This window comes from Pteropus vampyrus, unplaced genomic scaffold, assembly GCF_000151845.1.
Source record: "Pteropus vampyrus isolate Shadow unplaced genomic scaffold, Pvam_2.0 Scaffold186, whole genome shotgun sequence".
NCBI classification, from domain to species: domain Eukaryota; kingdom Metazoa; phylum Chordata; class Mammalia; order Chiroptera; family Pteropodidae; genus Pteropus; species Pteropus vampyrus.
This window is the reverse complement of record NW_011888967.1, coordinates 2,778,171-2,802,435: the sequence shown is the minus strand read 5'-3', so window position 1 is coordinate 2,802,435 and position 24,265 is coordinate 2,778,171. Positions and strand designations below refer to the sequence as shown.

The following is a 24,265-nucleotide window of genomic DNA, read 5'->3' as shown; positions in this document are numbered from 1 at the left end:
CAAAAAGAATGATTAACTTTCTTCATACTCAAATCAACTACCGATTAAAGAATATTTAAATTTGTCTTTAGTATTAATGAGGGAGTTACCATCCTCCTGTGGTGGTGGTGGTAGGGGGGCGGGGGCAGGCGGGGAAAAGGACAGACATGTACTAGCGCGTTATTTCTGGCCTTCACAGGAAAACACACCCAGAGGCAGTGACACAATAAAGGCAGCTTTACTGAAGCAGAGCTGTTAACAGCACAAGTTTCTCTGCGTTTTCATTATTTATATAACACTCCCCTCCCCTTTCAGCAACAAGCTAAGCACCTCTCGCTGACAGACTCAGCTCAGAGTATAAAATAAACTTGATCAAAACCGCTACTGAACACTGCACCAAAAGTGTAAAAGACTTGCTTTGCAGAGACAGGTCAGGCCTCCAGTCTCCTGGGCCTCCAGTGGTTTCGAGAGAAGTGGAGTGGGGCCCGTTGGCTATGTGCTTGCCTATTTAGCACAAATGATGGCTCATTGCTTTTAAGAAGGAGCCTCCACTCCACCTAGTGATTAGTATGACTCTGCCAAGCAAAACTTATTCTTCTCAGTAAAGTCTTGGAATGAACAGTGTTGAGGGAGAAAAGGGGACAGGTGTGTGAGTTGCTAATTAGATACACCCAACCCTGTCCAGGCTCCCCTGGGTGCAGACAGGCTGTCATTAAGGTCCTGGCCTGGAACCAGGAGGCCTAGGCCCCTTTCACACCTGGTCCTTCTCACCTTCCCTTCCACAATTCAATGGAAAGGCCTAAAATGGGCTAAACTTAATTGAGGCAAGACAGTTAAAAATACCAACTCTGAAGCTTTCACTGCTTCTAGCAAAAGTAACCCAATCTAGTAAAATAAATCTAAGGAAACAACCTCTTTTTCAGAATAGAATTCTAAAAATGCCAATTAAGAATCATAGCTTCTTGCAGATATACAAAATTAAGATTGCTTCTTGAGGAAAAAATAGTGTTTCTGAGTGCAAAAAAAAAAAAAAAAAGCAAGTAGGATTCCAGAGATAAAAAGGATAATTTGATATTAGAAAATCATATTGATATTATTCCTCATTTTAACAGGCTAATACACCTACACCTACCCACACACACATCTTGCCTTGACAAATGCAAACTAGTATTTTATAAAATTCAACATCCATCTCTAGTAAAAACTTTTAGAAAAATAGAAAAATAGTTCTTTAATAGGATAAAAAAAATATAGATCTGAAACCTTTCCCCAGTAAAATCAATAGTAAAATAATGGTAGCATTCCCAATGAAGCCAAGCTCAAGGCATGAATAGACACCAGCCCCCATCATTATTGCTACTTAATGTTGTTTAGGAAATGTTAGTGAGTGCAAAGATAACAAAAAAAGTAAATCATGGGAAGATGGGAAGGAGGAGGTAAAATAGGAATTACTTACAGTCGATATAACTTTCTATTTGAAAAATCTAAGATAAATAACTGAAAAACGAATATATATTAAAAATGCATCCATAGGTATAAGTACGCAAAAGAGCAACCGTTTTTCTTATATGCTAACCACAGCCAGTCAGGATAAGCCTAACAAAAGAAATTCAGAGCCTGCATGAAGAATGTCATAAAACTCTATCATAAAAGAAAATGAACAAATGGAATATTTTCCACGTTCTTGGATGGTAAGACTCAATGGTGTGAATATGACAATTCTGTACAAATTCATCTATGAAATTAACATACCCATAGAAATTCTTTTTTTTTTCTTGAACTTGACATAATTAGTCTAAAGTTCATTTGGAAGAATAAGTATGTTCAACTTGCCAAGAAACTTTTGCATTAGAACAATAATAAATGAGTACTTGCAATATCAGTTATTAAAATGTATGATTAAAGCTGCAATAATTAAGATAGTGTGATACCAGCACAGGAAAAGACAAATCAGAATCAAGTCTGAAAATAAACTCAAGACTCTGTCTGTAGGAGTGGGATATTGCAAATCAGTGAATAAAAGGATGTTTAATTCAATAAATGGCATAGACATCTGGTAAAAAAAAAAAAAAAAAAAATTAAACCTGGATTCCTACCTTATACCTTTCACTTAAATAAATTCCCAATGGTCTATATACGTAAAGGTTAAAAATAAAACGATAAAGGTAAAACAAAATATAGGTGAGTATTTTTAGAATTCTGGAATGGGAAGGGACTTTCTAAACATGAAACCAAAAGGCAGGATCCTATTTGAAGGATAGTTTTGATATACATAAAAATGTTAAACTTCTACATGGCATAAAAGATATATACATATGTATGTATGTATATATATAAATTTAAGAACCGAAAGAGTGAATTAATAAAGGAAATTGCAGCATATGACAAAAGGTTAATCTGTAGTATAAAAAGGACATTTACAAATAGAAACCAATAGTCCAATTTAACAAAATGGGGCAAAGAAGCAAATAAGTTATAAAATAAGAAATACTAATAGCTAACAAATAAATATATGAAAATATATTTAATCTCACACGTAATCAAAACATGTCAATTAAAACATCATTGAAATGCTACCAGGCTGGCAAAAGTGTTAAAAGTATGTTCTTATACCTATCATTGGTAGAGGCATGTGGAAACAGGCCCTCTATTGCATGGATGGGACTTATAATTGATCCAGGGCCATCTGGCAATATATTTGTCTAGGAATTATTTTTGGTAATAATGAGATAGGAATATAAAACTATACAAGGATACCAGCATTGTTTATAAGAGATAAAATCTGATAACAATTTCAATGAGTAACAATAAAGAACTGATTTAATATGATATAGTGTATCCACACAGTGGAATAATATGTAACTGTTAAAAAGGTACTAGAAATTGTTACATAATGAAATGGAAAGATGTTTGTAGTATGCCCCAAGTGAAAAGATCAGTGTATGTGTGTGAATATGTATGGAGAGGAAAAAATCCTGGAAGAATGTAAACAAAATATCAATAGTAGTCATCTACACATAGATGAAGGGATAAAGAGTAACTTGCACTTCTGTCTGTAATTTCCCCTCATACTTTGTAATTTTTTAAAATAGTAAGTATGGATTTCTTTTATAATGAGAAAAAGTCTGGAAAAAAGTTTTAAAGGAAACAATGATGTGTCTGAATTTAAAATTTTCCATGAATGTGTTATATAATCAAGAATATATTTGACGTCGGGAATGGAGCGGGGAAGATTTACCGTCTATTGAGAAATTACTAGAACACTCTAGTGTACAAGACTAAAGAAAAGAGAAGAATCATTCTGTTTCCTTCTCAAACAAATTGTTAGAAAGTGAGAAACTTTCGGAACAAACTACATCTGTTTTCTCACTCCTCCTCCACCTCCTCCCCTCCTACTTTTTCTATATGTGAAAGGAAAATGGCGCCTACGAGAACAGACAGGGATCCCTTTGGATGCAGGGTTATTCAGAGTAATGGCGGTGCTGCCCCACCAAGGAGTGTCCTCATTGGGAAGCGGGGGGACTGTGAGTATGCAGCTGTGCAAAGCTCAGTGTTCATACAGCATGCAAAGACAAGGCTGGTGGGGCACATATCCACACAGACTTGCCCCCAACCCAGGCCTTTGGCGCCCTGTTGTCCATGATCTTCTGTCCTCATTACCCATGGAAAAACGAAGCTGACTTGCAGGTACAAAATGTGAGCCTTTGCTTTATTCTTTTTCATTTCCATTACCCTCACGTGCAGAAGCATCCATGCACTTGATAGAGGAGGTATGCAGGCCATCTCTGGGTACAGACCATTCTATATTTCCCTGCATAAATCATTTCAACTAATATCAAATTTAAAAATCAAGAAATCAAAAGCCTCCTGTTTGCCCCAAATATTGCTACCTATCCATGTAGATGTTCTGGGAAAAAAAAAAAAAAAAAAGAAGAAGAAGAAGAAGAAGAAGAAGAAGAAGAAGAAGAAGAAGACCACTTGATAAGCTTTGGAAGAATAACCCTGCTGATTGCCATGCCATCATATCACCATTTGCTCCTGGCCCCTCTCTGAATCCCTCTTGTGATTTAGTTTTCTTTTATATTTTATTTGTTGATTCAACAGAGTCACTATAGAGTTTGTTTTGGACGTGCAGTTTTACTTCCTGGCCCCTGTGTTCATCTATGGGAGGCAGCTTGCCCCATGCTTTAGGCTCTGAACTGGGAAGTGGGTGTGTCTGTAACATCTGTCATGTAGCACTTCCTCACTGGAGCACACTGGTGTGTAGGAGGCAAGTCTATCCCAATGTTGCTTGTATGTTCCCAACTTCCAACTGATTTGTGAGACAGCTCATGAGCCGGGACCTCAGAAAAAGATGGCAGGCAATAGATTCTTGACTCTTTAGATCCTCAACCCAGCAAGAGTTACATCTTGATTTTTCCGTTATATGGCCCTCCTCTTAGCAACTCTGAACCAGCAGAAAAGTGAAGTAACCTCCCAAGAACCACACAGCTAGATCCAGGCCCAGATTAGCTGATTCCTACATCCATATTCTTCCTGACATCCCAGACTATGCTGTTTCTCCTCAGTTATTTGTAGGAAAGAGAAATAATAAATAAACCTACTAAGCACTAATCATTGACACAATATGTTTGATGGCAAAACTATCCTGAGAATATAGATTCTTTGAATCTCTGCATTTTGGGTGATTTTTTTATGACCATTGAATTCAAACCTGTCCTGTTTCACATAAAGCCGAATCAGAGGGCAGATGCCTTGCCTAAGGATACCCTTAGATTAGAACCAGTTTTCAAATTCCTTCTTCAGTTTTGAGCACAAAACAAGATTAGATGTTAAAGAAGAACATAGGCCCTAATAGATGTAGAGAGGGCATTTTACAGCATGTTTTTCTAATTCTTTTGCTTTCCAGATGCATTGCCTTGGGGAGGGCAGATATAGTTTAAAACAAATAAGTTGGCTGTTGAGCTTTAAATTTCAAAATGGAGTTTTAAAAATGTAAAGCAGACTCAGAAGTTCTTACACTTAAACTCTCTTAATTTGCCAGAGCACCCTATGGGGACCTGAGCTATAGAGAGAGAGAGAGAGAGAGAGAGAGGAGGGGCTACGGGTACAGGATAGGTGCGAAGGTCTCTAAGAAGTGCCTGATGTTATATACTCTCCCTTTAGAAACAGGCTTGGGCAGTCCCAGAGGAGTGGCCACTGTCACCTGGCCCACAGCATACCTAAAGCTTGTACGAGCCCCCTTTCGGGGAGTTCCCACGCACGCCAGGGCAACTGAGGAGTTTGGTAGCCCCATTGAGAGAAGGGTCTCAGTGCATGCCTCGAAGCTTCACGTCCTTCCAAATGCAGGGTCGGGAAAGGGACTGCGTGTTCCTGAGACCAAGACCACGCACATGGGAGAATGCCACAGGAGCACTGAGTCACGGAGTGCAAGGATCTCATACCTGCAGCCACTGTGCAGACTCCCTCTTTAGCAGAGAAAGCTAGCACATGAGGACTGTGTCCCAGGTTGGATCATGAAGCCCCAGGGGAGGCCGCCAAGTCAAGGAATGGCATGCAACATGGACAGCCCTCCCTTAATGCTGAAATCAGAGGTGAGCCTCTTGCCCATCAAATGATAGATCAATTCCAGGAGAAAGACAGGAAAAAGGAGAGGGAGAGAAAACTCTGATTTTGCAAACTTTTGCCAAAAAGGACAATACAATTTAACACAGAATTGACTGAGAGACCCTGAATTGCTAAAATAAAGTTTTTCTATCAACAGCAGAAATGGGTAGGGGTGAAGAGGCTTGAGACTCAGTTAGTTCTGGTTATGGACAGTTACTCTTTGTGTACCTAGGATTGTGTCTGGGAAGTTCTTATCCAATATGTATAATTGCTTTACAAGGGCCACTTAGACTTTTGGCATTGTTGGTGAACACAAGAATACCCTCTCCATTTGTGCATTTAGGTGAAATGATTTGTAGCATCCACAGCTTCCAGTCTGGGGACAACAACTATCCAGAAAGCGGAAGCCTTTGGTGCAGAAAAGATGATGGACAAAAGAGGAAAATGCCAGAGAGGAGCTTGGTGTCTGGTTAGTAAATGCCTACTCTACCTGCCAGCCAGGCTGCGGCACTTGTAATGACTCAGAGTCACCAGTGATGCTACTCCAGCACATGCCTGACCATCCTTTTCACACGTGCCACAGGGGCCACTGTCAAGTAATTTTTCAAGCTTTTTACAGTGAGTCACTAATTTCATATTGCCTGGTGTTTGTCACCAAAGACTGCGAGGAACGACGGGTCTGAGGTATCCGACCTTCACAAAACAGCCCCCTACCTGATGCCAACAGGCAGGCACTCCTGGGCAGTGTTTCGAAATTGAGAGCAAGCAGGACATTGAGAAGAAATGAGTCAGGTTATAGGGGCACACAGCCCATGTTTCCTTCATACTGGGAACCCCACCTCAGTGGGATAATGCTCACCAGACAAGCATTTTGTGGCTAGCCATGGATATAATTGGCAACATGAAAGAAGGAAAGCCAGCTGTCTGGTTGTCACGCTGCTTATTTTTGTTAAAACGGCAATGGCACAAAACTACTGTAGAATTATGGCAGCCTAGAGATTTAAGTCATTTTGATGTGTTTTTGTATGTTATTTTTAAGATCTAATTTTTGCCCCTAAGATTTCTTATGGTGTTTTTGTTGGGCATACGTACACCAAATAGACTTCCGAATCCCAATGGGCATCGCCAAACAGCTTATCTTTGTAAAGATGAGGTCTTTATCTGTTAGCACGCAGGGTGACAACTGTTCGTGTAGACATAATTCATTTCTCTCGGCATTAAAATGGACAGACTGGAATTAAGACGAAGTGAATAACACTACCGATCACACTGCTGCTTTATACTTGTTCCACATGAGGCTGTGGGTACCGGCTTCTAGAACATCCACTGAGGAAGGCATAAGCCTGAGCACGAGAAATACACGTTGAAATAATTTCTCTTTTACAAAGACCATTTAGTACATGCACTGCTGACCTATCTTTAGGTTGAACTTCAGAGATGGTTCAGAGCCCTTTCTCTTCAAAAGGGAGAAAAATATGAAAAAGAAAATGTCGTCATACGAATCTCTCATTTTGTCAAACTCTGCTCTTTGGAACATCCTTCTTGTTGTTCTTAGCAGGCAGATAGCATGAATACTTGTTGGTTTTGTTTGTCTGGAATCCATTGCTTCTTCTGGGTAATAAATAACACATCTTGAATTTCCTTTGGGAAAACACCCTTCCCTACTCTGAGTCTACATAATTCCAGAGGGTGACCCTAAACCCCCACACCCAGGGGCTGGATGAGATCCAGTCATGCCACAGTGACTGAGTTCAGGGACAGACACAGAATTCTAACTCCAGTATGAAGTCTGAAGCCTGGGAGTTTTTCTGGAATCATTAGGAAAGAGAAACTGTCTTTCCATAGGGTTTGCTGAGTTGGCAGGATAGGAATTTGGAGTTGCTATCAGCCATCTTACCACTACTCAGAGAATGAAGCCAAAGCAAAGGACAGTAAATTTAAGCCAGCGAGAGAGGCAGACACTAAGTACCTGTACCCAGGGCTATCTGTAACTAGAGCTACCTCAGATGTGTAGGTAATTTGAACCAATAAAGTTCTATTTTTTATTAAGTCAGTCCAAATTTAGATTCCGTTGGTTGCAACCAAGAGTTCTGAATAATATAACCATGGACCCAGAACTGGGGTCTTTTTCAACTGGAAGGAAGCAGGTTCTGGATAATTGTTGGAGAAGACAGGATAGGTTTGATCCAAGTCCAAGACTTCTACAGATATTCTTAATCAATGTTTATAAAAACCAATCACAAGGCAGAGTTGGAACACAAGAGTCGAAAGCCAAAGACTAGTGGCTTTCGGGCTAAATCCAAGCGAGCCATGCAAAACAGAGTCTCTTCCCACTGGCAGCAACCCAAGGAGTCCAGGTCAACAACTCCAAGCTCCTAGAAACACACTAGGAAAATTCCAGAGTAACCTTGGACTAAGTTAACTCACTCAAAGTCTAATTCCTCCTATAAAAGGAAAATAAGAGTAACTTCCTATGTCATAGGACTTCTGTGAGTTTAAATGTGACAGCGTATGTAAACCATTTGGCTTGGAACGTGACAATGTAATAAATGCTGGATGTTATTATTATTATTGTTACTACTACTAATACTCATAATTCACTATTATTACTATTATTGTTATTACTATTCACAACACTCACAGTGCCTGCTATCAATATCTAGCACAGTTCTTAGCATGAAACAATAAATAAATATTACTTAAATGAATGAGCTGCTGCTGGATTAATCTGGAATTCTAAACAAAATTTCTTGGAACCTCAAGGGCTTTCTGGGCAACACATGTAAATAATTTACTTTTAATCGTAATAGTCAGAGAACACTGCCCTAAATGCTTTAAATAACTCATCTGAATTAAGTCTCACAGCAAATTCATGAGTACATAATTGCTGAACTCCATTTTACAGATGGGAAAACTGAGGTTCAGAGCATTCTTACAGTTAAGAGAGTGGCAGAGGCAGGATTCAAACTCAAGGTCTGCAAGAACCGAAAGCCTGTGCTCTAATCACTCTGTCTACTGCAGGCAACGGTCTCTGGAGGACTCACATTCAAGTCCTTTCCACGGGGGTAGGTCTCGTCAAAGTTGGCTCCCTAGGAGGCAGAGATGGTGAATCTTTTTTCCTCTCTCTGTTTTTGAATAAAGATGATGTGTAAGATTTCTTCCATGTCTGAAATGTTCATAATTCTCAGACAGGATTTTTATACTTTTATCTGCCCACTTTGGTTCAAGTCAGGTCCTACAGGAGGTACTCACTTCTAAAACAATGGAGACTTGCCTTGGAAAAATGTTCAAAGTTTGTTTAATTCAAGTACTACTGCCTGCACTTCAAATCCTTGTCATTAATTTTGTATGGCTTAAGCTCCTTTTTCTTGATTTTAATGTTTAAATAATGTCCTCACTTTTTAAAAAGGCTCAATCAGAGACAAATTTCATTCTCTCGTACAAATTTGTGATCATTCTCACTTTCATTAAAAAAAAAAAAATTCAAAAGCCCAGTAGCCCTGGGCTTAGATGGTGAGCTAACTGGTTCTTGTAGCTCTAGAACCTTTTAGATTTTGGATCTAGATGATCGGTTCTCATCTGAGGGCTTCAAAAGCTAACATACCTCATGATAAACTGAGATTAAAAGGGAAGGCTGCGGGTACACCATCATAAACATGGGCTTTAAGCACAAATGGAAATAAATGCCTTGGAATATCCCATGAATAAAAAATAGATGCAGCGCACTCCCTTGGTAGGGAAGGACTTCTCTATGAATAATAATGTTAGTCCTATTATTTGCTGAGGGGACCGCTTGAGGCCGGGATAAGACAAATGTTTACTCTTGGCCTTAATGCACCAAAAAGGTATTAAAGTTTCAGGAGGGCTCCAGGAAGGGAGGAGTAGGAAATCTCACAGGCACTGGGCCTTGGGCTATTTCAAAGAGTATATAATACATAATGAAAGAGCAGAGGTCCAGGGCTGACTCCACGTCTGCCCTTTCACTTGGCTATTTTGGTTAATTCAAAGCAGATCTTTAAACTAAGGTTTTTAAAAAAATGTTAACCACAGATTGAATCCTCTGGAGACCATGGGAGAAAAAATTCAAATTGAAGAATTTCAAAGAATTCACAATGAAGGAAGATCTCCACGTGGGCCACACTTGGGCCTTTGGCACTTCGTCTTCTTAACAGCCCTTCAGAGTAACTGGGGCCCTCATTGTGCTGCTGAGCAAACTAAGGCTCTGGGAGATCCCACTCTCTGCCCAGTCACATGCTTGTCAAGGCAGAGATCCAGCATTTAAACCCTGGTGGTATAATTCCAAATCATCCAAGACCCTCAAAATGCTTAAATGGAACAATCCCTGTCTCAGAGGGTGGGCATACACTCTTTTAGAGACAAAATGATGGATGCGATGACCTCTCAAGGTCACTTCCAACCTCCAAATTCTATTCTTTCAATACTGACAATGGCTGCCACCAAGTGCTCTGAGCTAGGCCTAGGCCTGTGACTAAATCACCAACAAAAAGTGGGGTGAGATGAGAGGCAGGATTGCTCAGAGACCACTGCAGAAGATCTCATTTCTTTCCCTTTTTTAACCGTCTGTGGGTTTTTTTTCCTTCTTCCTTTTGCCCCTCCTTTTTGTGTGTGTTGCATAGAAACAGAAAGTGCCTTTGTACCAATTACTAGGCACTAATTTACACTCTTCAGTGGGCGATGGGCCTGCTGGAGAAACATTAGGAAAAGGTGGGAGGGTCGGATGTGGGGGAGGATTTGAGCAGCAGAGGCCTGGAATGCTGCAAGCTTTTTCTCCAAGCTTGAGAACAGGCAAGGGAGGTGGGGGGAAGAGGAAAAAACCTGGAAAATTTGGAAGTCAAGACTAATGAAAATGACAATGCTGTGTTTTTGTTTTTTGTTTTTTAAATCAAGAATGCTAATGAACAAAAGGCATTCAGAAAAACAAGTGATGGGCTAGAAAGCTTAATGTAACCAGGATACTCAACTTGTTTTAGAGGCTCCTGAAAGACTAAACACTAGGAAATCATTCACCCACTTTTCTTCTCAATGAACTTATATTAAGGAAGATCATTGTCAGCCACTTTCCCAATATGTCATGCGATTCTTCTCTTTGGGAAGTTCAATCTTAGAATTTCACACAGATGTTGCAGAATGACAGGTTCTTGGGATAAGTGTCAACCATTGAGACAGGAACGTAAATCTGACCATTAAGTTCAGAGTCCAAGGATTCATTTCCCTCAGATAACTGACATCTTTGTGTCTGAAGGTAATGGGGTGTTACCATCAAAACAAACAAAAAATTGATTCTAGTGCCTCCCTCCCTAACCCAGGTCCTACTTGTATCTCTCTCTTCACCACTCACAGAAGATTTGAGAGGAAAATCAAGGGAAACAACATTTTTACTTGGTAATTCTACCCCATTTGTATTTTCTGTTGTGAAACAATAATCCTGCTAGCAGCAGCAGCTTTTCTAAGGCAGCCTCCCTCTTTGTCTCCGCTAGGGAAGCTAGATGGAAGATGATGAACGAAGGGGCGTGAGGAACAACAGCACCTGGTCCATCCCATTTCTACGGCTAGCACTAAAGAGCTTCTGGGTCCCCCAACAGACCTTGATCCCCAGAGTGAGATTCTAATAGTGGGCTAGGGCTGGAGCAGATGTCTGGGCCATCTTTCCTTGGAATCAAGGAATTTTAGCCTCTTGTCTGAAATGCAAGAGCCAACACGACAGGACATCCTTACAATCTTTAGAAACCTCTTATCTTCTAGAGCTAGAGGCCTCATGCAGCCCTTTGCTCGAGAATGTATATTGTTATATTTTTCCTGACAAGATACATGAGACTGTGTCTAGACAGTCTCATTGGGTTGGGGGCGGGGAGTGGTGGTGGTGAGGTAGGTGATATTGCCCCTAAAGCAGCAAAAATTAGATCTTTGGCCAGTGAAAATGTCTTAGCTATCACAATAGCCTTCTGAAGGGGCACAGTACATTAATGGCTCCACAATATATTTGTGGTATGAAAATGTCATGGGGGGAGGCAATTATGGAAAAACATGTCTAGTCTCCTTAAGGGAAGGAAAAATGGGAGGAAAAAGGTAAAAACCAAAACCAACCAAACAAACAAACAAACAAACCCCGATCTGTGTAAGCCCCACTCAGGCCTAGTTATAAATCTACCTTGGATGAAGCATGTCAGGTTATGAAATACTATTCCACTTCACTTTGGGGAGTACTCTCTGAAAAGAGCAATAGGGCAGAGAGAATGTCTCCTTGAAGATCAAGACACTGGGCCTCCCTTCTACTCATAAAGAGAAGAGAAAGTGTTAAGATTGGGCAGGGAGGGGGCTAATTAATGGGCTGCCCTGAGACCACTTCTGAGCTAAGGCTCCTAGCCTGGGGCCTGGGGCCAAAGCAAGACCTGGCCCTGTCCCTGAACTCCTGCCTTCTGGGTAGCAGAAGTGAGTCCTCTAATGGCACTAGATCCCCCTGAACCAAACAGATGACTCTAAAGCTTCTTGCAGTAATTAAGGGAGAAGAATAGAAGAAGCACAGAGCAAGCGTGGCATCTTTATAAGCAAAAATTTAAAGCTTTAGTCTCAGGGAAGGGATATCCCTCCTGAGTTAGAGCTGGCCAGTGATGGACATTCCTAGAGCGGCCAGAAAATCTATTCCCCATATAGGAGGATAACTTCCATGAAGGGGGCTATCCAGGTCTCTTGGGCAAGACAGTCTAAGTATCGCAGGGAAATGTTCAAACAGGTGAAGGAGAAACAGAAGCAGCCACTCGTGGGGTGTTCGCAGCTCTTGTCTTCTCTTGTTGTACATAAACTTCTTTCTTCCCTATTTTTTAAAATTGTTTAATTTTTTTTTTCTATAGAACTGGGATGTGATGGTTGGGATTTAGGGCTTTCTAATTTCCAGAATCCTGTAACCAGTGTCATCAAGCTCAACCTACTGTCGCCATTTGAGGACAGCTGATTTAAGTCCCTCTAAAAAAGAGAGTAAAATTAGACCTGGCCTGGAAATAAGGCCTAAGGTTTCTAGCATTGTGACATCAACCTAGCCTCAAGCAGTTCTGATGACTTTTGATCTGGAATTTGGATGTAGCTGTTTCCTTCTCCAAAAGATATTCCTCACCCACTTCTTCAAGATACATATACTCTATGTACAAAATAACCACAAAGTCAGGAAACTTGGGATACATTTTTTCTTTTTAAGTGTTTGTGGAGGTGTTGAAGGGAAGTGGGTATGGGAGGGGGCTTGGGGAGTGGGTGGGTTTGAGTGGGTGTTTGTGGAGGCTGGTTTGGGGTGTCTGCTGGGAAGTGGAGGAGTGTGTGAGTGTGGATGTGGGGGCCGTGAGGGGACTGTGGAATATGTGTGTCTGTGTGCATGTGTGCATGTGCACGCAGAGGGAGTGATGTGGGTGTGGGTCTGTCGTGTTGTGCCAGGATAATGTTGGGCTGCATTTTCAGATAATATGCTTGATAGGTTTTCAGGCAAGGTACTTTCATGCATCTAATGGTTAACATGAAACATTATAATAAATACACTCTAAAATATCCAAGAGGTCCAGAAACAGAAAAGAGCGTATTTGTTGCATTTTTTTCAGATTTACTATGGATCCATTGCTTAAACTTTACAAGTACATTGCCTGAGGAGTATCTCATCTAGAGACTGAAGAAAAACAAATTGAGCATAGTACTAGAAAATGTAAACTAACATACTACTTAAAAATAACTTTATTCCATGTTTCCTAATTTTGAAGATCCCTTATAACACAAACTCTAAGATCCAGTATTTCTTGAGGGCCTACTGTGTGTGGAATCCTATTAGGTGCTTTATAGATATTATCTTTGCACAAAAACCTTTGAGTTCAGTGATAGTACCCTATTTTGTGGATTAAGAAAGTAAGGCTCAAACAAATCAGAGGTCGCAAACTTAAACACCAACAGACGATGTAAATGGTTAAAATAAGGAGAACTGCCCCATATAAAGAAAGATCAGTTCAAGCCAATTGTTGCTAGGCAGGAATTCAGGCCCAGTATTGCCAGAGAGTTCGATTTTTCCAGAGAAGCCATAAATCCAGATTTATGCCGAAATCCTCTGATTTTTAGATATTGGTAACTAATTAAACATTTTTAAACCTTGTATTGGCAAAGCCAAACGAATTTAGAAGCAGGCCTCTTGGTTGCAAACTCTGAATTCAAGTAACTTGCTTAAGGTCCTCACAACTGGGAAACAGTAGGACGAATCGTAACCCAGCTCAGCTCACCTCAAAAGTATCTTTTCTCTTAGGACACTATAGAAATAGCTGTACTGAATTAAATGCAATTTTGTTTAAATGACTCAACTTCTAAAGCCACTGGTTCTATAGAAAAGGCAGCTGAAGGAGAGTATAGAGGAGGTGAACAAGCAGCCTGAATCCTTGTTGGGCCACCTAGAGCAGGGGGTGTGGCTTGAATTTCAGCTCTTATAATTGTCACGGAATGCAGACATTCCAACTGCTGTTTCTTGTCCACCTTCTGGATTTAATACCAGCAAAGAGAAAATCAGGAAGCTCCTTACCCCACCCCAAAGACAATCTAACTTGGAGCTGTATCAGAAACTTCCAAATGCCCGAGACCTCCTACAAGTCTCTTATTTAGAGTATCCTTCACACATATGTTCTTTAGCAGGAGTACCCTTCCGACAATATTTACAGAGGTCAAGGTTTTTGTTCAACCATATCCTAGTATTACAGTGCCCCCAAACATAAATAAGACACCTGCAATCACCATATCACTAGTTTCAAAAGACTGTATAGCATTTAAAACAGGATTAAGATTTCTCTTCGTTTTCCACTCTTGACTGTGTAAAGGTTTCTCCTGAAACAGCTGAGCTGACTTGCCTTATGGAGAATTAAAGAGCACCACGCATGCACGCACATATAAGCAGCCATTTCTATAAATGCCTGAGAAAATCACTCAGTGGACTGGTTCAGAACGCTGGGAATCGTTTTTCTGACTTGGACAGACTCAGGTAGCTCACAGAGCAGCACTGCAGCCCTCCCCAGCTACACGACAGGGCAGCTCCCTGAAGGAGAAAGTGCCTTTGCTCAAGGTGGCAGTGGGTGTCGATGTGAACAACCGAACTCTGGGAACATGGCTGACACAGCCAGGCCCGCCCAACAGCTGTTGGTGAGTAACACCCTTGGGTTAATACACCCCTACTTTACCCTTAGGGAGCCACATGAAAGGTCACATCCCCCAACCCAGGCACAAGTCTTTAAACAACCTTACAGATACAGAGTTTAAAATGTGTTGTTTTATGGCAACCTAGATGACAATTCCAAACAACCTGATTTTGCATTAACCACGGAGAAAATTCAGTTTTACTCCTGTTCCAGCAGCCACCTCCACAAGAAGCACTTTCCAAAGGAAATAAAATAAGAGATGCAGCTACATGGCCTTTCTTTTAAAAAGCGAAACAAGACAAAACCAACCAATTTCATTTAAAACCACAGGCCTAGGGCCTCATTGAGGTGCCAAAAATTACACCACAAACAGCAATACTTTTCCAAGTAACTCCAACAACAACCTTTTAAAGATGGTGTCATAGGACAGAAGGAAAAGGAGTTTCATGAGAGGACCGAGCCCTGTGCTTCCTTGTTAAGAACAGCCGTTGCAAAGGAACCTTACTAAAGATGGTGAGGCAGCCCAGCCAAGTGTTAAGGCTTTCCAACTTCTGACTATGTTAAACAGAACCAACAGAATTGGCTGACCAAGAACCCTGTAAGTCTCCACAGCCCAGTTTATCCTGCAGTTGTCATTCTAGCCACATTCATTTGGACGGCCCTGCCTTTTGCTTTCCCTGGGAGAGACAGCTCTTCCTGGCCTCCAGAACATTTCAACAGCCATTACCCAGTCTTGACCTCCAGCAAGGACCACACCTCCTTCTACCCAACTGCTCTGTTCAGGTCGGAGGGTGAACCTAAGTCACATGGGGGAAAAAAAATCAGCTGTCTGTCATTAAAGAGTCTAACTAGTTATAAAGTTAACCCACCAACCATCACTGGATAAAACTCCTCTACTGCCTGAAGCAGTGTTATTTTAAACCTCTCTGGGGACTCTCGGCCAAATTTAAAACCACCTTGGCAAGCCCTGAAAAGTAGCAAGCATATAGCTAAATGAGTCCTTAGTCATCCTTAAAAGGTTCCATGTAAAGTGTGCCGCTTCTCCCCAGGTTTTGCTACTTCTCTGCAATCCCACAAGAGAATGAAATAAAAGAGACGCCATTTGACTCTCCCCACCCCCGCAGCGTCTGCCCAGGTGGGGTGGCCCCACCGTCGCTGGGTGCGGGAGCCCTGGGGGGCGGGGCAGCGGAGGGGTGGCACCACTCCCCGAGAAGCCACGCACAGTGGCTGGCACTCACTCTGTCCTCCAGTTTAATGCTCTCCGTAGCTTCCAGAGGCTGGGGGCAATTAAGGAGAGTGAGTTTTCCGTCCCTACACGGTTCAATTATTTAAAGAGTTAAAACAGCATCTTATCCAAAATGTTTGCACCCTTTAGGCTGGGTGTGGTGTCCTTAAACGCCCAGGAACGCTGCCTGGCCAAAGGTTAACTAACCCCGGAGGTCGGTGGGAGAGGGAGACGCCGCTAACCTGTATGCACTCTGTAATGGGCTTTGAGATGGGAGGATTTTCCATAGACTTTCCCACAGCCACTGTAGGGGCACTTGTGCCTCTTTTCGGAGGCGTGTTTCCCCTTCGCAGCCACTCCAGGGTGGAGGAGGGAGAGCGGGCTGGGCGCGCTGCCAGGATCCTGTCTCTCCTCCGGGCTGTGGGAAGGACTCGACCCAGATTCGGTGGTCACGTCGCTGTCGGATCCCATATCCTCATCCGGACTCTCCAGACTGTCGCTGCACACCGAGGGGGTCTGGATGGGTCGGTACTTGTTCAGGTCCAACAAGCTCTTGGCGATGGTGACCAGCGTGCAGTAATCCTTCCAGGTGTCCCCCGGGTCACCGTGCTCCTTGGTCACCTCCCGCTCAGGTAGTCGCAGCCGCTCGGCGTCCGGAGCGCCCCCATGCTCCGGCACCGCAGCGCGGTTCGAAATGGAAACCAGACACTGGGCAGCCACGAAGTCCATGTAGGCGGCCGCGGACATGGTGCGGGCGACGGCGGCCCCGGCGGCGCGGCCAAACTTGGCGGTGGCTGCGGAGGTTCGGTTCGCCCTGCCCCGGCCTGGGACGACGAGCTCGGCGCGGCGCGGCGCGGCGGCCAAGGGGGCGGGGGCGCGGGGCGCTTCCGACTCTCAGGAGCGCCAAGGCGACCTCAGCCCCTCATCTTTACGTAACCGGTAGCGCCTCCGCACGCAGCAGCCACGGCCCGGGGCTCCGCTGCGCTGTCGCCTCTCGCCGCCGCTGGTGCCCCGCGCCCGGCGCGATCCCCGCGACCGGCGCGCCCGCCGCTCCGAGTCGTCTTCCTTGGAAAGATGCCACACGTGGCGGTCGCAAGTTTATTCGACTGAATACGCCCCCGAGGCGCTGGGAGAGGAAACTGCAAGAGAGGTACACGCCCTCGGCCGCCTCTCCGTCGAGCCAAAGACCCAGTACATTCACCCGACCACCCCCACGCGGGTGGCGAGGGCTGGACCAAGCGCCACGTCTAAGAGACACTTTTCCCCCAGTCCCCTGACGGCTTCTGAGCCCCTGGTCTTGCCGGTCCGCACCGTTCCGGCATTCTCTTGCTCAGTAACAATTTCGCAGAATCCCATCACGTCACAATCCAAACCCCCTCCAATTGGCCAGTGGGGAGGGTGATTCAACTCTGTTTACTTTCTCCCCCTGCCAGTCAGAACGGCCTTTAGGTGGAGAGGTGCGTCTAGAACTGGGGCGTGCGGCCAATCCGACTGTTCCGTTTCGATGCCTCGTGCTATCCCTACAGCCACGAACGCTGACATTTAAAAGGGTAACAGCCCAGAGGCTGGAAAATAGCAGCCACTCATCTCCTGGACTGTCTTTCGGTCTGGTAGACGGTCCAGGCCTCCTGACTCTGTTCCAGCTTGCGGAGGTGTGGGACACACCTCCCTTAGTCGGTTGCGCTGGTTCTTATTACAAAAGAGAACTTCTGATTCGGTTTTCCAGCTCTCAAACAGTTAAGTGACTTCTTGCAAACGCTACAGTCCCAGCAACCAGCCTTCCAATCAAAAGTAAGTTGGTTGATGTCACTGACATTGGCTCAGCCAATCAGAAGGGTGTTCCGAAAGCAAGCGCTCAACACTTGTAAATGAGAAGAGCTGTAGTGAAACTGGACGCATCCTTGTATTTTGTGTTGCTGGTGGTAAAATTGAGAAATGTATGGGAGGGCAGGGGTGATGAATGCAATTTGAGTCTATAATTTCAAATTTAAAAATACTAAATATGTCAGGCCAGGTGGTCAAAGAATAAACAAACAAGAAAGCATCAATTCGTTTTTTCAGTGTTGGGGGGCAGCATACTTTAGGAAAGATTTTTAATAGTCTTTCCATCCAATATATGAACTACAACTAATTCATCTGAAAAATGCAAAGCTGATAAAGTTCTGTTTTAAAGCAGTCTTTCTGTTGTCTGACTATTACATTAAAATACCCTGTCATTGCTTTTGTGATAACCTCCTACCTAATTCCCCTCCTTCCGTAGTGCAATTTATTCTCAGTAAATTTTTTGTTCGTTTGTTTGCTTTAAAGCTATTGTAACCCACCTTCAAATAAATGGAGACAAAAATCCCTCTTTTGTATAACATTTTAAAAAACACTGTTCTTAGCTCATTTTCTTTCTACAGGTCCCTGCATGGCTATTAGGACATATTTCCTTCCCTCACCTTACAAATGTAGAGACTAGGGACACAGAGAAATGACTTGTCTACCATATCAAGTAGATAGTGACAAAACTCTATTGAAACCATAGATCTCCTGATTCCTAGCTCTTTGAGCTTTACAATAACTGAGGTCTTTGGTTTCGTGAAATATTAACTAAGTTAAACAGATTCTTAATTGTAACCAGCCGGAGATCCTTAGCCATTGAATTTTGTCACATTACTTGATCAAAAATTAGTATGGGTCTTAAGTCTGATTAACTCATTTTGCTTCTCCCTCTTAAGGATGAGGTTGTTTTCCAACTTGATAGCTGAGAAAAGAATCTAGGGCTAATGTCTCTAGCAGATTGCCTACTGTAAGCACAATTGATTAAAAATACATTTACTTTCCTAACTGGGTGTGAGAGATAACTGCTTCTATGTGATACAGATCCAAGGAGCTCCAACCATGACCCTGACTGGCTGTTAGCCTTTGTTAAGGTTTGGAAAAGTTACACCAGGTTCTTGGTCTCTAAAGGAAGGATCCCAAAATAACCCTCCCAGGCTGAAGGCTAGTGTAGTTTATTTTGATTTTGCTTTTGAAGTGGTACGGGAAGATATTGCAGTATGTGCCCACATGGGAAAATAAAGTTTAGAAAGGGGGTGCTGGTCAATCAAGAATAGGATCATCGTCATCGCTATCATAGTAAGATAGGTACATACATCATAGTATGTAAAAGTGAAGCCATCTTAGTTTTCTTGTATTCCAATCCCCTTAATTTCAGAAAAGAATTCATTAAAGCCCAGGAGAGTTTGCCTACTTCATGATTTTTCTGGGACAAACTCTGTCCCCAAGGATACCTGATCACTTAGAAATTGCACCTTTGCTTGCCTCTTTAAGGTCCAGCACAAATACCTGAGGGATCTCAATGGGGTCTCTACGATCACTGACTTTACAGTCTCTCAGACTTGCATTGCAACTGGCATTGCACTGCACTGAGTATCTTCAGGCAGCTCTAGAGTTAATACTGGGGTTATTTCAGAAAAAAGGAAAATCTGTATCTTTCCTTGAAGATTGTAATCCAGGAACTTGAATAAATCAATCATTATAGATTTTTTTGAAAATATAACTTTCTCCTTTCTACTTCTTGACCTCTTCTCTTTAATTCCCTTTATTTGGACTGGACATAAACTCTGAACTCTTAAAACTCATTCATTTCAGAGTTATAAAAGGAAGAAATAAAATAAAAGTGAGATTTCAACACATGAATTTCTCTCATACGTTTACAAACATAACTGCTGCTTGACTTGATTTAGAATATCTTTTTTAAACCCAACAATTCTAAAATTGTAGACTGCTTTCCTTTTCTCCTTTTCCACTTATTCATTCTCCAGATATTTATGTTTTTGTCAATGAGCTAGACATGGGGGAATACAGAAATGAAAAGGCACTTTGTTTTCAATGAGGCTTATATGTAATATATATATATATATATATATATATAAAATCACATCAAGTAATGATAATTCCTACATTGGGATTTTTTCCTTGTATTTTCAACAGGTTTCCTTCTGCTTTGGGATGCATATTATAAATTTTATGATTAAAGCCAGCTTATGCGGTTTTGCCAGCATGTGGTTGTCCTAATTAAAATTCTGGCAAAATAAATGATCTCAAATTAATATGAATCATTCCTAATTACAACGAATAATTTACCAGTAAGTATATATTCTGCCACATAAATATGAGGTCTGTTTTCCCCCAAGTTAGTCTTTATAAGTACACATTTCAAATCCACACAAACCAACTGGGAAGAGCAGAATTCAAAGGCTGTAACTGTGTTTCTAGTTTACAAGTATGCATTTTTCTCTTTCAATTCTGCCTAAACTTTCGCTCTATTATTCTCAAAAACAATGGCCTCCTAGGCCTGAGGTGAACTGTGTGACTTTAGGCAACCACTTAAAGCTATTTCCCTATTTGTGAATTGATGGGATTAAATACATCTCCATAGTCCATTCCAAAATCCAAATATTCTAGGAGTCCACCCCCCCAAAAAAATCCTAGGGAAAAATGGGCAAGACTTGGGTTCTTTCAACACCACCTAATCTGCTGTGCATCTACAAACAGCTCTTTATGGAAGTGAAGGTCAGAATACTTTACATCGATATTTAGTGGGATAGCAGGCACAGAAATTTGTCCAAAATCTCTTAAAACCTCTCATTTAATTTCATGGTCTTGTTTTTCTTTCTTCAAGCTAGTTCATGGGACGTGGTCCGGCTCGGAGAATCCCATTCTTTTTCCTAGATAAGTTTTCCACCCCAGCCCCAAATGAGATTATTTCCAGGCCGAATGAAGCCCATTCCCAGGCCCTTCCCCTGGAGATTTTTATTCACCCTTAGCCCAAAGCAGTTTCCCCAACTAGCCAGGGTGAAGCTAATCCCCTGGAGTTTAATTTAAAATACGTATTGCCAGGTCTCAAGGCCCAGGGAAGTATAGGTTAAAGTCGCACTCTGGTAGCACTGGGTTCTGTCAACCCTGGCTTTTCTCATTCTTTCCTACTGGGAGGCGTGGACCGTGCTGGGCAGAGCTGCCAGGCTCCAGGCGGGAAGGAAAGAGAACAGATGGCCCGCTGGGGGTAGGGGATCACGTGTCGGACCTCACTCTGGGCGCGATCCAGACTTCTTTCTGGACTCAGGCCCTTTGGCTTCACCGACCCCGTAGAGGCACACCGGGCGAATTTGCGGGGGAAAGCAGTGTTCATTTTAGTGAAAATTGTAGAATTAGGAGTAGGTGGCGAGCTTGGGGAGGAGGAGGCGGGGCTGAAGGGATCAGGGTTCCAACAATGGCGGAGTTCCTGGATTTGTAATACAATCAGGTAAAGCCCTATCTGGTGAAACGCCTGTGTCCTTAACGACAGTTAACACCCAGGGGCTGGAGGTGGGGTGGCGTTCTGGCCCACGCGAAAACTTGCACGACGCCCTACTTTGCTCTCGCTCCACTTAGCAGCCTCCCGCAGAACTCCAGGCCTCTCCTTTGCCGAGCAGAAAGGCCACCCGTTCATGCATATGCAGGAAGACAAGTTTAGATCGCAGCCCCCCGCACAAGAAGAAGCCCCGCACTGCGCGATATGAATCACCCGCGCTCGGGGGCGGGCGCAAGGCTCGGACCGCAGACTGGCGGGCGGCGCAGCCACTTGCGAGCCGCGCGCCCCAGCCTGGCATCGCCCTTTTAAAAAGTCTTCCGCAGGCGGCCACCGCAGCAGCAGCCGGAGGAGGCGAGTTCATCTGAGGACAGTCCCAGTTCTCAGAAATCCCTTCCCTGCTGGAACATCAAGCTCCCTTTACTGCAGTTGAACAAACTGCCCTAGATTGGGGGATAAGGAACCCGCCCCAAACTCGTGCAAGTCGCTCCGGGCGCCCGCGCCCACGTGAGCTAACCTTGAAATTAGCCCCCGCACACGGGCGGGAAGCGGAGGGGGCGGGAGTAGGCAGCCGAGGGTTGTTGATCCCTCTAGGCCCAAGTCCTTGGGTTTGCGCCCTCCGCGTGCGTGTACCGCCCCCACCACACTGTTTCATAACTCTGGCGAGGCTGCATTTTTTTTTTTTTTTTTTAACTCTCCCGGGTAAGATAGGTGTGGAGGAGGTATGTGTGTTGGGCTGGGGGGTGGGTAGGGGAGAGGGAGACACGTTCTCCGTCCCCCACGACCGCGAGGAAGAGGAAAACCTGCCCTGCGGTCCCCCTGGGAACACTGCAGAGTAGGGTGTCGGGATGACATCAGCTTCTAAACATAGCCGACACTGCACCGCACCCCAACTCTGAGCGCCTTGAGCAAGACTGGGAAGGCGGCGGGGGGAGAGCGGGAGAGGCGGGTGCTGCTGTCCATGGGCGGGGCGGCCGGGCTGGCCAGGCTGTGCGGGAAGAGATGACTTTGCAGGAATTGTGCTCGCCGAGTTTGCAGGCAATCTCTCCCGCGATGGTCGAGCCACGGCGTTAGGAAACATTCCTGCCATTCCGCTCTCTCCTTCGCCCCACAAAAGCCACACAACACACACAACTCTTGGAGCTAAGGTGCCTTTATTGACAGCCAACTCATCCCCCAGCCGTAGCGCCCAAGTTAGGTGCGTCTGGGGGGCACCCTCGCTCTTCAGCTCTTCGTCTGCCTCTGGGCTAACCCTGCGAGGGGGTCGGCGCGGCCCTCCCGGTGAGTCAGATGGGCTGTGTTTCCTGTGGTTGTTGTGGAACAGTTTGTCCTTTTTACTCGCCCCCCTCCCCCCGGGCTCGGTCTCCACCCCCTTGGTAAATATAGCGCTCACGTTTCATCATCTCTTTGTCCAACGAGCGCCAGACACCCCGGCCCGCGGCCTCCGCCGCCTCCCTCCTCCTACCGGCTCACGGTTACCTCGCATAACCCCGCGCGGGCAGGCGGAGGGCAGCAGCCTGCCCCACGGCCCGTGCCAGCCCTGCACCCCATCGCTTCCCGCCGCAGTACACTCCCGCCCACTTACCCCTTCCCTGCTTCCAGTCCCCCCCTTAGGTTGTAACCTCATGTCCTCGTCTCAACGCCCCACCCCCCACCATTCCCCGCTACCCCCGTGTTCTGGGAACGGAGTAGAGATACGTGTAGGCGTTCACACCCCTTCTTTCCAGCCCCAGGCGTCATCCCCAAGCCCAGGCCTGTACTGGATCTTCCGCTTACCCAGCCTCCCCCCTCCCAAGTCCCAAGGCCGCCCCCTGTTCCCCTCTAGAGCGCAGGTGATAAGCTGCTGAGCCAGTGTCTGATTCACCGACAGCTGAACGAGCTATGCGTACTTGGGGGTGGGCGCTTCGTGAACAGTCTCCCTCCCACCCCCTCATCCCAGGGGGTGGTAAGCTGGAGGGGTCGGGAAGGCGAGGTGGGTGGATAACAGCCTAGAAGTGCGTCCTGACTCTTCCCTCTCTCCCTTCCCCTCCTAGTTTCATTTCCACACATACAACCACCCACCGGGGACCGGAGGCGGCTGGTGTTCTCTGAACGCAGGGAACTGGCTCTCTCTTTGGTCTCCTGTTTACTTCCCCACTCCTTTTCCCCCTCCCTCCTTCTCGCCCCCACCACCCCACGCTGCCTCCCGCCCTGAGCAGCTGGGAAACCTGCAGTAAAACACTGCAGTCATGAGACTTCCCTGGACCCCAGCTGTGGCCTGGGTATGCCCTGCCCTACCCTGCCCTGCATTGCCCTGTGGTCTACTTGGGGGCATTTCTTTGGCCTGGAAAGAAAGGCTCTTGGGGCTCCCCATCTAGGAATGTGGAAGAGGTGACGGCCTCTCTGCCTCTTCTCCCACCTTGGCACCAGATACTATCCTGTGGGGGCCCTGCCTGGCTGATTTGGCCAGGTCTCTAGGCCACCTCCACGAATGACCACCTGTCTAGGGAGGGGTAGTGAGAGAACGGACAGTGTGTAAGAACTCAGGATCCAGGATGCTGCAGAGCTGGCTTATTTGCTGTCACAGGCTGTCCTGTTCATGACAGAATGCCCAAAGTTCCCTGCTGAGCAAGGTTTTTAGGCAGAGCTGGGAAACCTGCTCCCAGGGACAGACACACCCTCTCCTTATGGAGTCTGGGAAAAGCTTTCCCTTTCAAAGGTTGCTCCCCAGCAGGGAAGAATTCAGCCTCCCTCCCTAAGTAAGCTGAATGAGCAAAGAACTCAGAGGAGGCCATGAGGGTTGCGCTCTGGGTGCTGCCTGCCTGAAGTTCACCCCATTTAAAAAGCCACCTCTTCACCACCATTCTGCTCCACTCCCATGGTTAACAACCAACTCCCGTGTCCTCCCCAGCACAAATGTTGCACAGAAGCAGAAACAAACAAGGGCATTTTAAATGTTCTTTTAAGAAGGGAGAA

General features: G+C 44.6%; 1 protein-coding gene and 1 long non-coding RNA gene across 2 annotated transcripts in view; both read right to left on the bottom strand.

Moving 5' to 3' along the window:
- Nucleotides 1-17,854, bottom strand: part of KLF9 (Kruppel like factor 9) — a 25,962-nt gene extending 8,108 nt beyond the window's left edge. Inside the window, exon 1 of the mRNA XM_011371291.2 lies at nt 16,218-17,854. Coding sequence (XP_011369593.1) covers nt 16,218-16,722 — 505 coding nt within the window. The 5' untranslated portion in view covers nt 16,723-17,854. The remainder of the gene's footprint in view (nt 1-16,217) is intronic.
- Nucleotides 17,855-22,447: 4,593 nt separating this feature from the next.
- LOC111746396 lies at nt 22,448-22,778 on the bottom strand. Its single transcript, XR_002783085.1, has 2 exons — nt 22,704-22,778; nt 22,448-22,614 (listed from the first exon to the last, which is right to left on the bottom strand). It is a non-coding gene; the product is annotated as an uncharacterized LOC111746396 (long non-coding RNA).
- Between the last annotated feature and the right edge of the window lie 1,487 nt (nt 22,779-24,265).